This window comes from Phacochoerus africanus, chromosome 1, assembly GCF_016906955.1.
Source record: "Phacochoerus africanus isolate WHEZ1 chromosome 1, ROS_Pafr_v1, whole genome shotgun sequence".
NCBI lineage: Eukaryota > Metazoa > Chordata > Mammalia > Artiodactyla > Suidae > Phacochoerus > Phacochoerus africanus.
Window position 1 is genome coordinate 216,767,978 of NC_062544.1, and position 16,645 is coordinate 216,784,622.

At 43.5% G+C, this 16,645-nt stretch overlaps 1 protein-coding gene and 1 pseudogene across 1 annotated transcript in view; one reads left to right on the forward strand and one right to left on the reverse strand.

The window, feature by feature from the left end:
• The window catches only part of ROPN1 (rhophilin associated tail protein 1), a 32,500-nt gene extending 16,233 nt beyond the window's left edge, over positions 1-16,267 (forward strand). The window contains exons 2-6 of the mRNA XM_047755611.1: positions 3,863-3,990; positions 7,572-7,689; positions 9,537-9,698; positions 15,313-15,488; positions 16,066-16,267. Of these exons, the coding sequence (XP_047611567.1) occupies positions 3,875-3,990; positions 7,572-7,689; positions 9,537-9,698; positions 15,313-15,488; positions 16,066-16,132 (639 nt within the window). The 5' untranslated portion in view covers positions 3,863-3,874 and the 3' untranslated portion in view covers positions 16,133-16,267. The remainder of the gene's footprint in view (positions 1-3,862; positions 3,991-7,571; positions 7,690-9,536; positions 9,699-15,312; positions 15,489-16,065) is intronic.
• Positions 7,834-8,324, reverse strand: LOC125137871 (60S ribosomal protein L21-like; annotated as a pseudogene).
• Positions 16,268-16,645: the final 378 nt, after the last annotated feature.

The following is a 16,645-nucleotide window of genomic DNA, read 5'->3' on the forward strand; positions in this document are numbered from 1 at the left end:
GGAAATTTCAGAAATATTACCATTACTTTAACAATTAAGATGCTAAATTTTCCACAAAATATAAATATTATTTATACTCAGGTATAATTAAAATATTTTGAAAAAGATTTTTATACTATATTAAAGGCCTATTGTCCCTTGGCTGAACCAATTATTTTCCACTATTATTTGCTTTTAGAATCAAGCATTTTAAAATTTCTATAAACAATGTCATTACAAAATTCCATTAAGAATCAGATTTTGAATATTTTACAAAATATTCAAGAATAAATAAATATATAAATCAAGTCACAATTTTAAAAAATGAACAAAATCAATTACGTTTTATTGCAGACAAGTGATGATGGTGATGAAAAAATATGCCTTCTTTTTGGGGAGAAAACAATTTTTAAAATAAGAGTAAGTTAAAGGAAGAACTAAGTATTTGAAATGCATATGGATAAAAGATTGTCACTGACAAATACATTGGGACTAAAACAATAATCAGACTTACAGAGATGGTTTTAAAATGGTGGTTAAAGGGGGAAATTCCATGCAAGCATCTCTGTTGGCAGGTGCTCTGCATAAAACCTTAAGCACAAAAACAATAATTACTGAAATCTGGAAGTTTACTGACTGAGTGAAACAGTATCCAAATATAATTTCAACTGTTATAAACTTGTGAACGGTTGTAAAATGGTTGCAAATTTTGGATAACTATGAAACGTTTACAACCATCCATCGCTCATGGCACACCTGTCACCCATTCTGCCATGACCACTTGTGGGAAGCTCAGCTTTGGAGATCTATAAAAGGCAGAATAGGATGAAATGGTAAAATACGTACTACCAAAAAAAAAAAAGGCAGTACTCAATTTTGTAGGAAGACTTAAGGCATAGCAGGGACACAAGATGAACCTTGAGGGTGCACAGGATTTTAACAGCTGGCAGGGAAGATGGAGGGCACCTCAAGTAAGCCAGCCAGAATTCGCAACACACTGAAAGAGAAAAGCAGGATGGAGTACTGCTAACAGTGGATGAGAAAGTGTTAAGCTTTGAATATATAATTTCTTGGAAAGTGGCCAGAGTGGACTATGTGTTAGAAGTTCGGCAAATACGGAGTTCCCATCATGGCTCAGTGATAACAACTATCCACGAGGATGCAGGTTCAATCCCTGGCCTTGAACAGTGAGCTGCAGCGTATATTGCAGACGCAGCTCAGATCCCACGTTGCCGTGGCTGTGGTGTAGGCCAGCAGCTACAACTCCAAAATGACCCCTAGCCTGGGAACCTCCATATGCCATAGATGTGGCCCTTAAAAAGAAGAAGAAGATGTTTGGTAAATACTAGTAAAAATTTATAGTGTACAATTGTATGTATAAAGCATGGACAACCTTGAAAGTCAGGATATGGTTATCATTTTGTGATCAGGGCTCTCTGACCTATTGACATTAGTATAGAAGTCATATCTGGACACACCAGCCAGAATAGACCAGAGAATAATCTCAGATAAATAGGGTTACCCGGTAAGAGGCTGCACAACAGGTGATTAGAGGCTGAACCAGAGTAAAAGGAGTGGAAGTAGAGAGGATGGGATGAGTTGGAGACACATTCCAAAGGAAATACCAAGGAGACCTAATGACATTCAACAGATTAAACAGGGATTTGAGGCCAAATTACTGGGGAAAATGGTGGCATCGTGTTCAGAAACAAATCTGGAGAGGGGACTTAGCTGGGAGACAGAGAATGAGTTTTAGTGGAGATGTCCTGGAGGCAGTGGGAAGCGTGAAATGGAGCACAGGTCAGAGGTGAGGGATGGATAAACAGGTAAAATCAACACCGTTTGGTCGTAGCTGGAGCCATGAGAGGATGTGAGCTGTCTGAGAATGGCAGAGGGCAGGACTGAGCTTTGGGAAGATAACTAAGTCTTGCTTAGCAGGAGGAAGGGGAAGGAGTAGTTATGGAGATGGAGGCAGAGTGCTGAGGAAACTAGGAAAACAAGCATGGTGTCTGCCATCAAAAAACCAAAAATATAAACCCCTGAATTCCCGCTGTGGTGCAGCAGGTTAAAGATCCAGTGTTGTCTCAGCTGAGGCAAGAGGTGGATTCCTGGACCAGCACACAGGGTCAAGGATCCAGCAAGAAGGAAAGGTGAGTCGTAGTTAACAGGCCATCTCCTGCCTCAGATTGTGTGTTTTCAAATCCTGCCTGTCACTTATTAGTTAGGCATCATTTCAAAGCTTTTACCCTCTTTCTTAGTTTCATCATCTGTAAAATGGTCATAATATAATCTACATCATAGGGATATTTTGTGGATTAAGTGAAAAAATGTATACAGAATACTTAGCACAGTGTCTGGCACAGATAAGGAGTTTATAGATGTAATTGACAATTTTAAGGTGCCAATGGAATGGTGAGGACAGATAAAGTTGCAAAAGGTTAAAAAAGGACCACTTCGCTATGTTTCCCCCATCCCTCTGTTCTTGCTTTCTTTTGGATCAGTCGACTTGTTTTGTGTTGTTACTGTTTTTAATTCCTTTTCTCCTGTCTATTGGTTTGGTTATTATATCACTTTTATACTAATTACTCTTGATATTTTGCTATCCATATTTGACTTTTTACAGTCTAAAATTTATATCCTTTATACTCTTCTTCCTCTAAATAAAAGAACATAAATTAAAAGATAATGGAGTACCACCAACCTGAGACCACTTTAATTTCTTGTCTTGGGGTTTCTCAGGTGATATAAATTTAAAACTTAGACCTAGCTTGTGGCTGCAGATTCATGGGAAATTATTCCTCCCCCAAGAAGAAGCTGCTTCCCCCTGCCAGGGGGTAGATATTTTCGGTCCCATCCTTTGACACTGAGTGTGAGAACCTTGGAGGGTTTCAAGTGGAGAGGAGTGAGAGTCCTTCCTTTCATCTGTTTACTTTTTCACTCCTTGCCTGGCCATTTATCTCAAAGTGTCAAGTTCCCGGCATCTACTTTTGCGCCCATGTCAGCCCTCATCTCTTCATTTGCGTTCCACTCTGGTTTCTGCTTTCCTCACTTATTTGGCACACGAGGCTTTCTCTCACTTTCTTCCAATTTCGGCAAGGCAATTTGAAAGGTATGTTTGCTGAAATTTGCTTAGATGTGTGTTTGGAAGAGGTGGGGCTTTTCAGAATATCGAGTTTCTCTATGGAAAGCAAAGTCCTTTGATCTGTGGTTTATTTGTGCATGGTGTTGTATACCATCTGTTTTCATGTTTTGTTTCAATTTGTCCTGGAACTTTTCGAGTGACATATACGAGTTTTCTCTTTTACAATTAAAGTGGATGAGTACATGCAAATGTAAACAGAGATGTTTATGGCTTTTTAATGATGATTTTTTAGTTGGAAATGTGTAACCTAATGTCAAATAATAGAGGATTCACCGAGTAAAATTTGCCATGACTATTATCTGTCCAAAAAGAGTTGTGTGATATGGAAGATAATCATGATATGATGCTAAGTGAATAAGCTGTTTTGCATGATCCCATTTTTATTTATACAAATATGTGTTTACATTGAAAAAATTCTGGAAGGAGACATTCAGTATTTCAAGGTGATATCATTAGGAGAATTTTTACTTCTTATTGATCTCTACTTTTCTAATGAACAAGTAGTATTGTGTGTGTTTTTATGTGAATGACAAAATTAATAACAACAAAGAGCAGGGATGAATAAAACACTTTCTAACCTTGGAGTTGTGTAACAATAAATCTGTCTTGTGGGGTAGTGAACTCCCCAATATTGAGCGAGCATGTTATAGTCTGGGTGACTTCCTGTCCAGGATTCCTGCCATTTTATGATTCAAAAGTTCCCATTTTTGTGTGTCTTCCCCCCCCCCCACCCGCCAATAGGTCAACCAATCAATGCCTCAGACCGACAAGCAAATATGCATCCCTCCCGAGCTGCCGGAATTGCTGAAGCAATTCACCAAAGCCGCCATTCGGACCCAGCCGCAGGATCTCATCCAGTGGGCTGCAGAGTATGTACTCCTTTCTCACCTCCAGCCCCTGGTTCCCTTTGGAGGTGGAGGAGGGAAGGTCTTGGAAAATTGGAAGGAGGTTGTCATGGCTGCAGCCTGGGAGTCGGGCTTTATTAGCACAATCTTCACGCTGTGCAGCTCTCGCATGGCTTTGGTGCTGTAAAATCCCTACACAAAATACAGCAAACAGGGTTACGGTGGATGCCCTCAAGTGAACCAGACTGAGCAGAAGGACGCCAGGGGAATAGGCAATGTGTCCTAGAGCAGTCAGCAAGAGTTAGATTACCAAATCACATCACACACGCACACTCCATCGTGTCCCTGCACCCCTACTCCCATCCCCTGTCCCAGAGGAAAAGATTCAGAATCCCTCGGACCTAGCGTGCCTTTCCCTGGTGTAAACCAGGGCCTCATTCTCAGGTCTCACCACTAGGTGGTAGCAGTACGCCTTGGGGAGCCATGCGACGAGCGGAGGGGCAGATTGTGTGGGACCTGTCCAAGCAGGTTCATTCCTGGGTTTTCTCCTTTAATGAGACACCTTCCTCTGATGTTGTTGAAACTCATTCTTGCCCACAGCCAAGAGATACCTTGTATCTTATCTTCGGGGAAATTGTTATTTTCTTGAGTGTTCAAACTAATTTGTTCCTTCAACATAAGGACGTCCACACAGTACATACTGCACTCTGGAAAAAGGAGGCAATTGATGGGGGCTGGCGGACCCCTGCCTGGCTGCAGACAATGTGCCTCAAACACAGATGTCCTCTTTCAGGAGATACCTCCAGAGGCTGCTCAGTGGACAGAGCTTACACAATAGCTGCTGGCCGAGATTGAAACAGCTAGCTTCACACTGAAAGGCTCCCAGCTATGAAACTGCCTCTTAGACAAACATGACTGCTTGAAACTGGGGAACTGAGGCTTGGGGCAGGAGTTGGGAGCCGACCAGACCTCCCTGACCATTTTTCGGCTACTTTTAGTGTTTGGTGATGGCCCCCTTAGTAGGTCTTCAGTGGGAGAGGGAGGTGAAGAGTTAAAAGGCTATAGAGCAGAGTTGGTGGGTTGAGGGAGGGGAGAATGGCCTTAGCATGAGGTTGGGGTAGGCGCACTTTCTATGTAGGAAAGAGGTGCATACACCTTTGAGAAGGGCCGCAATGTAATCTAAGAGGAGACTCGCAGAGTCTCCTGGCCAGTGTGCTCATGCTCCTGGGCTGGACTAGAATGAAGCTTTTATAAATGGAAATAAGCCAGTGGTGCTCATAAAAAAGGCACAATGGGGTTTGCTTTGCCTGGTAATGAACCCCGTTTCATTTTCTATTCTAAATTTTATGTATTACCTCTAAAATTGAACTTTACCGTCAGAAGACTAATTTCTTTTGGCACCCTCAGACACACTGTGTTTTGTACTATACAATAGTTTAAAACCCCATTTTATTGTTCTTGCGCTGCTGCTTTATAGCCAGAAAAATGACATTTCTTTGTATTGTCCCTGACATTTATGGGAGAAAACATTCTGCTGTTGTAGCCTTCTTGCTCCCATATTGTATCATGGTCTATAAATGTTTTAGATACCCGTGAAGAATCAGTTTGTAGTTGAACTACAATGAAAAAAAAAAGAGCATATGACCTAAGAGGACTCTCCATCTATTCAGATGTGAAAAGCAACTTGTCAGATGGTTTTATGTGACTGACAAACCTGCAGCATTTTGGAGGTAAAATGCCACAAAGTATTTCCAAGAAAAAATGTTAAATTCATCACAAGCCAAAAATTTCCCTGCATATGAGCTATCCATGAATAAACCACCTACCAGACATCAGCAGGACATACACTAATTTGTCTTATGGTGGGTATGTGTGACCACGCAAATTTGAAGAACCATGGAATTGTTTGCTGCAAATGAAGCTAAACAACCCAAAGAGAATGAGACCCATGGCTATAGCCTCATTTCCATGTTCTCTAACCAACTTTGCTAAAAGGTCCAAAGCCACACCCATCCCAGCCCTGACTGTCTCATGCACACTGTTAGAGGTGGCCTGAAAGGATTTCTTCTGCCCCTCCCCACCCCATGACCTCCAAGGGGGGCCTAAAAGATGTTTTAGTGCTGGCAGCTGTAGCTCTGCATTGTGTGATGACTTAGAGACAGACAGTGGTTTGCTCCATCACTGCATGGTTTGACCCTAAAAATGGGCTTTTATAAAATTCCCTCTATGTTCTTTTTCTACCACCTGGATCTGGAGAAATTAATAAAAAGTAAGAGATTGTGACCCAGGGATAGTCAATAAGAGGGCTTCTGACGGAGACAGGCCCTTCCACATAGCATCGGTGCCCCACGTGTCAACCACCCAAGTCCAGTCCCTGCTTTGGGCAGCCCCTTTCCATCATATGTCAATCCTGAAACAGGGGTCAGCATTTTTCCACACTGCACCAAACAGAATCCATTCCACACAGCACTAATAGGCAGGCAGATGTTACTAAAATTTTTGAGGGAAGAGAGAGGAGGATTTCCATGGGGTGTGTCATTCCATGGGGATTTACACACCCCACGGAAGTTCATCTAAAACCCTTTTTGGCTTGGCTTCTCACCTAAGCCTCTGTTAGTGCCCTGTCAACCTTCTCTCCCTGCCCCGCCACCTTTGAAGCCCCAAACCTCACTGCTCCCAGCCAAAAAAAACTTTCTAGTTCACCCCCAGAGGACCCCATCTTCTCCCCTTTCTTATGCAAACCATTTTAGTTCTCTTCCAACTTCTCCTTCCAAGATTACATACCCCTACCACTACCTAATACCCACTATAAGCATGTAGAGAGCCATTGTTTTCAAGCATCGAGATCTTTATGTTCAGAAAAAAAAAGATACTCCAAGTACTAGGATTCTTCCTTCATAAAAGAGAGTGAGGAGGTTAAAATAACAATAATTAGGGTGTACTCTGGTGGCTCAGTGGGTTAAGGATCTAGCAATTATCACTGCCGTGGCAGTGGGTTGGATCCCTGGCACAAGAACTTCTGCATATGGCAGGTGCAGCCAAAAGAAAAATAAAATATGTTCTCTTTAAAAATTAATGAAAAATAAAATAACAATAATTTTCTCCTTTTGTATACTTATATAATATGCATTTATACATACACAATAATATATATCTCATTATAATTATACACCTATATATGTGTGTGCATGTGTGCATGCACATACATATGTGTATAAAACACTTTCTAAAAGAATGACTTTAAAAAAAACCCGCAAACAAACCCAATGTGCTTCAGGGAATTCCACACCAAACTTTTGCTGGTTATTCCTCATTCTTAGAGAAGAACAAAATCTTTTTATTCCCTAAGCTATCTCTATACCTTAAGTGTGAAGTAACAAACACATTCAGGCTTTTTCTGTACATAAATGAACTAAAAACAGTGTCTGGCATGTAGAAGCAAATGTTAGTAAATGTTCTTTTCTTTACCCCTCCCCTCAAAAAAAAAAAAAAGAAAGAAAGAAAGAAAAGAAAAAGACAGGAATAGAGGGGTGAGTTCCCAAAGCAGCCAGAGGTCACTGGAGTATAGGCTGCTCCCTCCAACCCTCTAACTGTTTGTCTTGTAGTTATTTTGGGGCTATGGCTCGCGGAGATATTCCTCCAGTGAGGGAGCGGTCTGATCGAGTGGCTTTGTCTAACTGGGCGGAGCTTACACCGGAGCTGTTAAAGATCCTGCATTCTAGGGTAAGAGTCGCGCTTCCAGCCCCGGGCTGGGGGTCCATGTCAAGGGTGAGTACAGACAAAAGTCCCCTTGCCCGTCAGCTGGCCACTCAACATTTCAACTTTTTTTTTTTTTTTTACAGCCAAGGTCTTTTATTTTCTTTACACTTACCATGCCATGAATTCATAGAGAATGGGTTCCAACAGTTCAGGCTCCTTTCCATTGGCTCTCAGGAACTGAGCTTCTCTGAGTGGAGCAAGCTGGCGCTTCCACTGAACCCAAGTACCTTTCTCTTTGGCTTCCTTCTTTTTCTGATCGTTTTCCTTCACAGGTTTCAGGAAGCTGTCTTGGCTCTTAAAGTGCTTAAATGTGCTCCACACATACATTAATTCTCTTGGCAAGAATCTTGCCGTTAACTTGTTTCCAGCAGTGCCAACAGCATGCTGGGTGACATTGCAGTCTCTTCCGTTTTGCCATGGTGACATCTGCGTGGCATGTCTTTTCCAACAGTGCCCATCCCCTATTAAGGATACTGTCTACAATATCACCTTTTTTGTAGATTCGCATGCATGTGGCTGAAAGATCAATTTCGTGTTTTCTAAAAGGCCTGGAAAACATTATGAGCAGGTGCCCTCCTCCTTCCCTTTGTGTTGGTCATTTTGATGAATTACTGGGAGATGATGGATGCCAGCTGAAAAGAAGCATTGTCTTAACATTCACTAAACCATGTGCTGAGAGTAAATCTTTGGGGAAGTAGGAGTGACAGTGAAATAGGTGGTAAGCTGCATTGTCAATTGGGTCATCCCAGATTGCCTTGGAGCTTTCAGGATGTCCTGGCTCAATGTAAGACTAATCCCTTCTCTCCAGAAAGTGTAAGTCCACCTCCCTTGCCAGTGTCTCCTTTACTGACTAAGACCATATATGATGCCACTCATAGTTTGAGTTATAGTTATAGTTCCCCTGTTATCTCAGGTGCGGACAGAGCCTGGCTTTTAAACTCTGGCTCTCTCCATAGCCACATCACCCTGGGAGCTGTGCTGTGAATGGATGAGGAGGATCTGCCTTGGAAAAACTTGCAGTTTGGCCAACTCCCAAGAAATGTGGCTTAGCACTACCATACCTCACTTTAGGATCCAGGACCAAAAGGTTTGGGGTGATTCAGGAGTGATTTGGCCAACTTCCTTGTATCCCAGAGGCTTAGGATCTCACTGGAATCAGAGGACCATGAAAGTTGTGATAGCGCTTCGCTGGGGCACCCGCACCCTTATCGCATGGTTGGCCAACAACTGGCCATGTGTGGCCTTCTCCTCTTGACCACCATGCTCCTTGTGCCATGGACATGGCAGAGATCTGAGGACCCAGCAGTGTTATGCATTCAGATCATAGACCCCATATTACTCCTGGGAAAGTGTGAGAGGTGCATTCGGGGCCTAGTGCAAAGAACTCAATGGAATCTAGAAGCAAGAGATTTAACATCTAGTTCTAGCTTCACCATTAATTAGTGGTCTCAGACCAGTGCTCTGCCCCTTGGTTTCATTTACAGACTGCCCTATCTGCCCCATAGGGACAGCCTAGGGTTGAAACAGCAGATAATAAAAGCATTAAAAAAAATTTTAAGTGTAATATATGCGTTAGTTTCCCCTGTAACTCTGACACCTGTTGAAATGGTTAGATTGTATCTCAGAATGCTCTTCAGTCAGGTGTATATTCCTCTGTCCTTGCAAAGAGAACTGCCAAACAGAGTCCTCGCTGACCCCCAATACCCTTCCCCAGTCTTGCTGATGCTGGGAGAGGAGGGTCTTTCCTGGGCAGGTGTTCTCAGGGCCATCTCGTCCTGTCCCTCATCCCCTGTCTTGTGTCTGTCCCACAGGTTGCTGGCAGACTGATCATCCACGCAGATGAGCTGGCCCAGATGTGGAAGGTGCTGAGTCTCCCGATGGATCTGTTTAATAGTGTGATGAATGTGGGCCGCTTCACAGAGGAGATTGAGTGGCTGAAGTTTCTAGCCCTTGCTTGCAGCTCTCTTGGAGTTGTAAGTTAGCTTGATTGCTCTTTGTTCCTCCTGGGAAAATCTCTTGGAGTCTGGAAGGGCAGTACAATTTACAAACACGGTCAACTCTCCAGGGCTAAGGAGGAACATGCCTCCTCTTGTCTACTTCTCCTCTGAGAATGAAGGTCATTTCTCTGCTCATTGGCCAGAAGGAGGGATTAGGAGGAGGGAGAGGAAAACTGGCATCAGACTCTGGGGAGAGGTTGACTAAGATGCAGCTTTGGGATTATTTATGAATTTAGTCACTGCACTTAGGTTTATTTCCTAAAATAAAATATCTCTCCACTCCTTCCATTCATATTCCTAAAGATAACCAAGAGCCAGCTGTAGAAGAAGATTGGCTTATGCGTAGGATTCACCCACCCAGAAGATATACCAATAGAGATTTTTTTAAAGGGATGCAGCCTTATAGAAAACTACTATTTGATAAGCATAATTGGATATAAAAATCAGAGATAAGGGGGTAGGAAAGGAGAATTGAGGCTATTTCCAGACTAGTCATGACATCACCATGGATGCAGGACCCTCATACAAATGCATGCCTTTTCCAGATTTGACTTGATTTACAATTGGAAGAGCTGCTTTTCCTGTTTTAAAGAAACCAGTTCATATGCAGACTTCAAAGCTTTTGGTAGCATCTTATATGTGGACTCACTCTTGTTAAACACTATTATAATAACAAATGAAATTGAGTCAGAAAAATGATTTTTTAAAACTCTGTGGAATGCATGCAAGTTTAAAAATTAATGCGAAAATGATTGCCTCTGCCAAAACCAAATGGTACGAGAAAGCTGGTTTGACTCATTGAGTATATCTAAACACGATCTTGCTCTTTCCTCTTAAATATCCTGGGAATGCATATGGATACTTCCATTTGTGAGAAAAGTTACCAGAAATATTAAAGTCCAACTTTTCCTATAGTTCTGCTCAACTTTCAGCATAATTATGTCTTTAGAGAGGAGTAGAGGAGGGGCCATTGCTGGGTTGCTGTTGTTGTTTTTTCCTTCTTCAATGTCTTTTCTAGCAACTATTATGCAATGAATAAACTACTCTCCACAGCAAAGGCAGGCAAGTTGCCAATCAGCGCTAGTCTACTTGTGTGGAAATAGCCCAAGGACGGGGGAAATCACAGAGGGAATATAAAAAACTGACACATTTGATGAGATTCTCATAGGGTCACTGATTTATTATACCACATTCAGAAATGTTGGAGGGGGAGAATGTATTTCTCTGTAGTTAAGCCTGATCTTCCCAATCTACGCTACCCAGGAAGGGCGGGGTATGAAATAAACAGGTTCACCCCTTGGAGTTCCCGTCATGGCTCAGTAGTTAACGAATCTGACTAGGAACCATGAGGTGGTGGGTTTGATTCCTGGCCTTGCTCAGTGGGTTAAGGATCTGGCGTTGCTGTGAGCTGTGTTGTAGGCTAGCGGCTACAGCTCCGATTCAACCCCTAGCCTGGGAACCTCCATATGCCGAGGGAGTGGCTCTAGAAAAGGCAAAAAAAAAAAAAAAAAAAACCGGATTCACCCCAACTCAGGCATCTTCGTCTGCTTCAGTAGCTGAAAACAGCTCTAAAGGGAATCGCTCAGTCTCTCAGATTGCTCCTCTCTGAATCAGGGTGGCAGTGAGTGTTTGAGGTGAGGGATGACACTGGGATCTGAGAGCAGCCAAGAGGGGGTTCCCTCATCCCTTGGTCCTTCCTGGCCCCTCTGATCTCTCAGAAACACTCTGTGTGGTTGCTGGCTGTACAGCTGAAGCCTTTAGTCTCTCCTCTCACAGCAGGACAGGCCACCACCAGCTCACCTCTGTTCTCACTGGTGCTTAGGGCCTCCTTGGGTCACTTCCAAGTTGCCCTCCTCTGTGTCCTGATCTTGGTCCTCTCCTTGTCCATATACATCGCAGTAACCCAGAGTGACTTTGGAACACCAAATCCCTCATCTCCCTCTGCAGCTGCTAGGTTTACTTGGATACAGTTGCCGCCCACACTGGGGAGGGGCTACCATGAGGTGAGTCATGTCTGTCTACTTCCTACTGAAACAGGGAGGTTGGATTAGATGGTCCATGAGGTCCTTTGATCTCTCACACCCTACAATTCCATTACACCTTCTCTGCTTCCACTGAGATACCCTCAGGCCTGGCTCTGGAGAACAGTGGGCCCCGCCAATTCTGAGAATTACCTAGGTGTCTAACTTTGTCCCCCACCTCTATCACCCTTATATCAGAGAACACCTAGAGGGAAGGGGAGGTCCCCTTGTGGCTCGGCAGGTTAAGAACCCGACTAGTATCCTTGAGCATGCAGGTTCAATCCCAGGTCTCACTCAGTGGGTTAAGGATCCAGCATTGCTACAAGCTATGGCGTAGTTCGCAGATGTGGCTTGGATCCTGTGTTGCTGTGGCTGTGGCCTAGGCCAGCAGCTGCAGCCGCAGCCCCCTAGCCTGAGAACTTCCATATGCCGAGAGTGCAAGCCTAAAAAGAAAAGAAACAAAAACATCCAGAGGTAAAGTCAGCCTGAAGGTCCAGTCCAGTCCATAAATAAGGTCCAGTCCATAAATAAGGGTCCAGTCCATAAATAAGGGTGCCCTGTGAATCCCAGAGCTAGTCCCGTTATTCCCATTTGTTCCATGTTGGACACCTCGTGGGAACTTAAATATGGAGGTGGTCAGGGTGTCACCATCTGGAGGACAGTCCATTCTTGCTAATCCACATATCTTTAGAGGCAAGCCCAGAAATTCCCTCCTTGTTTTGCCAGCTCACCAGCCAGTCCTGATCTCTGTGCCATTTAGAAAAATCCAGTCCCTCTTTAGAGAAGAGCCCAGTGGCAGAACTTGTGGGAAGCAGGTGCATTTCCTCCAGCCTTGTGTTCTCCGAATCCACCCACAGGATTCAAACGCTACAGCGTGCAGACCTGCACTCCTCTTCCCTCTCAGCACTCCTTCCTCTAGGATGTCCGCTCCACCTCCTGTTCCACTGAGGCCAGTTACACACAAGAAGAGATCGTGTAATTGTGTTCACTGGAAGGAAGGGCATATTTTGTTAGCAGATAATTCACTTTCTCAGCCTTTCACCTCTGAGTTTGAAAATGAGGCTTGTAAGATGCTTAAAGTCTATCTTTATGGGGAGTTCTTGTCGTGGCTCAGTGGAAACGAATCTGACTAGTATCCATGAGGATGAAGTTTCCATCCCTGGCCTCGCTCAGTGGGTTAAAGATCTGTGTTGCCATGAGCTGTGGTGTAGGTCACAGATGCAGTTCGGATCCTGCGTTGCTATGGCTGTGGTGTAGGCCGGCAGCTGCAGCTCTGATTTGACCCCTGGCCTAGGAACCTCCATATGTGGTGGGTGCGGCCCTAAAAAAAAAAAAAGGCTATCTTTATGAAGTGGAGCCCCATCTGACCAAAAAACTGTACAACAGAACGCAGATATGTGTTTTTTTGTTTGTTTTTTTTTTGGTTTTTTTAATTTTATGGTAGCTGAACCTGGGGCATATGGAAGTTCCTTGGACAGGAATCAAACCCCCACCTCCAAAATGACTTGAGCTGCTGCAGTCAGATTCTTAACCCACTGCACTACAGTGGGAACTCCAGATCTCTGTTTACTTTATTTATTTATTTATTTGGTCTTTTTGCCTTTTCTTGAACCACTCCCATGTCTGCGACCCACACCACAACTCACAGCAACGCTGGATCCTTAACCCACTGAGCAAGGCCAGGGATCGAACCCACAACCTCATGGTTCCTGGTCGGATTCATTAACCACTGCGCCATGATGGGAACTCCTGTTTACTTTAGATTTGATTAAATTGACCAGAAAAGCTCCAATCCAGAGAGTTTTTATACATTCATCCATTTATCAAATCTTTTAAAATATTTAAAAATCTTATGAGGGCAATAGAATTTGTTATTTGAATACTCAATAAAAGATAAGAAAGTACCACAGACTGGGTGGCTTAAACAATAGCAATTTGTTTTCTCACTGTTTTTGGAGGCTGGAAGGCTGGATCAAGGTGTCTGAGGTCTCCTCCTTGGCTCTTTTTGGTTTTTTTGCTTTTGGTTTTTAGGGTCACACCTGCTGCATAATGGAAGTTCCCAGGCTAGGGGTCGAATCTAGTGTAAGTGCCAGCTTACACTACAGCCACAGCAAATCGGGATCTAAGCCATATCTTCAACCTACACCACAGCTCATGGCAATGCCAGATCTTTAACTCACTGAGAGAGACTGAGGATCAAACCCTCGACCTCATGGATATTAGTAGGATTCATTACTGATGAGCCATGACGGGAACTCCTTCTCCTTGGCTTTTAATGATTACCATCATCTCCCTCTTTCTTCTTATGGTTGTCCCTCTCTGCATGCATGTCTGGTACTATTTTTTCTCTCTCTTCTCTCTCTGTCTCTGTCCCTGCCTCTCTCTCCCAAGCACCCCCCTGCCCCCGCCGCCCCCTCTCTCTATCTGTATCCTAATCTCCTCCTCTTATAAGGACACCAGACCTATTGGATTAGAGCTTAATGACTTTGTTTTAACTTAATTAGTTCTTTGAAGACCCTATCTCCAAATTCAGTCACATTCTGAGGTTCTAGGGGTTAGGACTTCAACATATGAATTTGGGGTGCATAATTCATCCCAAAAGAGCACCCCAATTTGGATGAGATTGAAGCAAGAGGATCACAGAACAAAGGCAATAGGGCAGTAGGGCTTTTTAAGAAGCAGAGAGAGCATGAGCTATAGTGGAAATGGTGAAGTCCAGTGCACACATGCTTGCAAATCTACCTCAGTCATGCACACGCCCTCCCACCCTCCCTGACAACCTCTTACCAGCTTCCTGTGCGCCCACACTCCCACTCTCCTCCATGGACGTGCCTGGCACACTGCCTCACACTGTGCTTTGTAGCAGCTGCTGGGAGAGGACTCCCAAGGGCCTGAGAGAGTGATTGAAAGTGGCCTGCTCCCCTCCTGCGGCACTGCTCCAAGTGTCTTGCTGGGGTATATAAGCTCCACTAATCACCTCAGCCCTTTAGAGATAAGACTGGAGAGCATCAGGAAGAAGCAGTCATTCCAATTTTATAGAAGTTAAAATCAAACTACTCTCTTTCTGTGAGATTATTCTTTCTTTTTCTCTTTTTACTTTTTTGGCCACCACAAGGCATATGGAGTTCCCAGGCCAGAGAGATCAGATCTGAGCCACATCTGTGACCTACTGCCACAGCTTTCAGCAACACCAAATCCTTAACCCACTGTTTTGGGTTGGGGGATGGAACCTGCATCCCAATGTTCCCCAAACACTGCCCATCCCGTTGTGCAACAGAAGGAACTCTTAAGTTATTGTGATGAAAGGAATAAAGGTCTTAAGGCACTCAACTTATTCTTTGAGAGTATTCCTCCAAGCAAGAAAGGGAAGGGAAAAGAAAGACACTCAGTAGATACTCAATATTTTGAGATTGAATTAAATGACATTTGGGTATTTAAAAAATCAAATTTTCCAATATTATATCATCCCCACTTCATTTTATGAGATCAACATTTTTGTTTTCTTTGTTGTATCTAAAGTGATCTTAGGCATCTTGACTTCCTCCTCATTTAACCTTATGGCTTTATAGACCATTGCCAAAACTCTCAAGATAGTGTGTGAAGTGTTATCCTCTGACCACGACGGTGGACCTCCCCGGATCCCTTTCAGCACCTTCCAGTTTCTCTACACGTATATCGCTGAGGTGGACGGGGAGATCTCCGCATCACACGTCAGTCGAATGCTCAATTACATTGAACAGGAAGTGTAAGTCAACTTTTACCAAAGTGGAGGGGAAAGACTATGGGGAAAGCAAATCTCACGGGCCAAGCCGTAGTGAGGTTACTGTGTTATCCTGCTCTGGGAACAGACGAATACGTGAAATAAGGATCAGAAGAGGAGGGGGAAGGGGAAAGAAAAAATGGTATAGGACCGTGATTCTTATAGAATGCTCCCCAGACCAGCAGCAGCAGCACCTGGGAACATGTTAGAAATGCAATTTGTCAGGCTGCACCCTGAGCCCATCCAATCAGAAACTCTGGGGGCGGGGCCAGGCCTCAGGGTCTCTGCAAGGCCTGCAGGTGACTCTGGCTCAGGCTCAGGTTTGACCAGTGGGGCAGGAAGGGAGCAAGAGGAACAGGCAGTGAAGAGATGGGGAAAAAAGAGGGTGAGGAGGGCAGGAGCCCCGCAGAATTAATTTGTTTATATGTATATAATCTTTCTTTTTTGTTTTGCATATGTATCTATTTATTTAATTTCCCCAATACATTATTTCTTTATATAATCTTTCTTCATACTAATTGTTCAGTGAGCTAACCCCTAAACATACTTTTTCCCCAAACAGAATCGGTCCTGATGGTTTAATCAAGGTGAATGACTTTACCCAAAACCCGAGGGTTCGGCTGGAGTAAAAGCACAATTATGGCAATTTTAAAGAAGATACAGAGATGATTGTGCTGCAGAATGACTGGACCCCATACGCCATCCAATGTCAGTTTTCTTGTGCATCTGGTACACACTAATAAACAATTAGGCAAAATATGAAATCAGAAATGTGTGGAATTAAGAGGTAAAAGTGTTGGAACGAAACACCTGCATTAACAGAAGATGAGTATTCTTCCCATGTGAACACTGAGTGAAAGTGGCTAACAAAGCATGGATGGAAAATGCATCTCAAGTGAAAGCCAGGCTGTCAGATTTTCAGAAGTAGATTGTTATCCCGATACAATTTTGATGTTTTGGTATTGTTAGGAATAACTTACACGAGTATCTTTTACATGGTCAATCCACTTTTTTACCCATTTATTTCTCCATTTGTTGCTACGATGCTAGCTATTCATTCACTCACTCACCAATATTTATTAAGGTTGGCTATATGCCAGGGATAGGATGACCAAATGAAATATAGAACACCCAGTTAAATT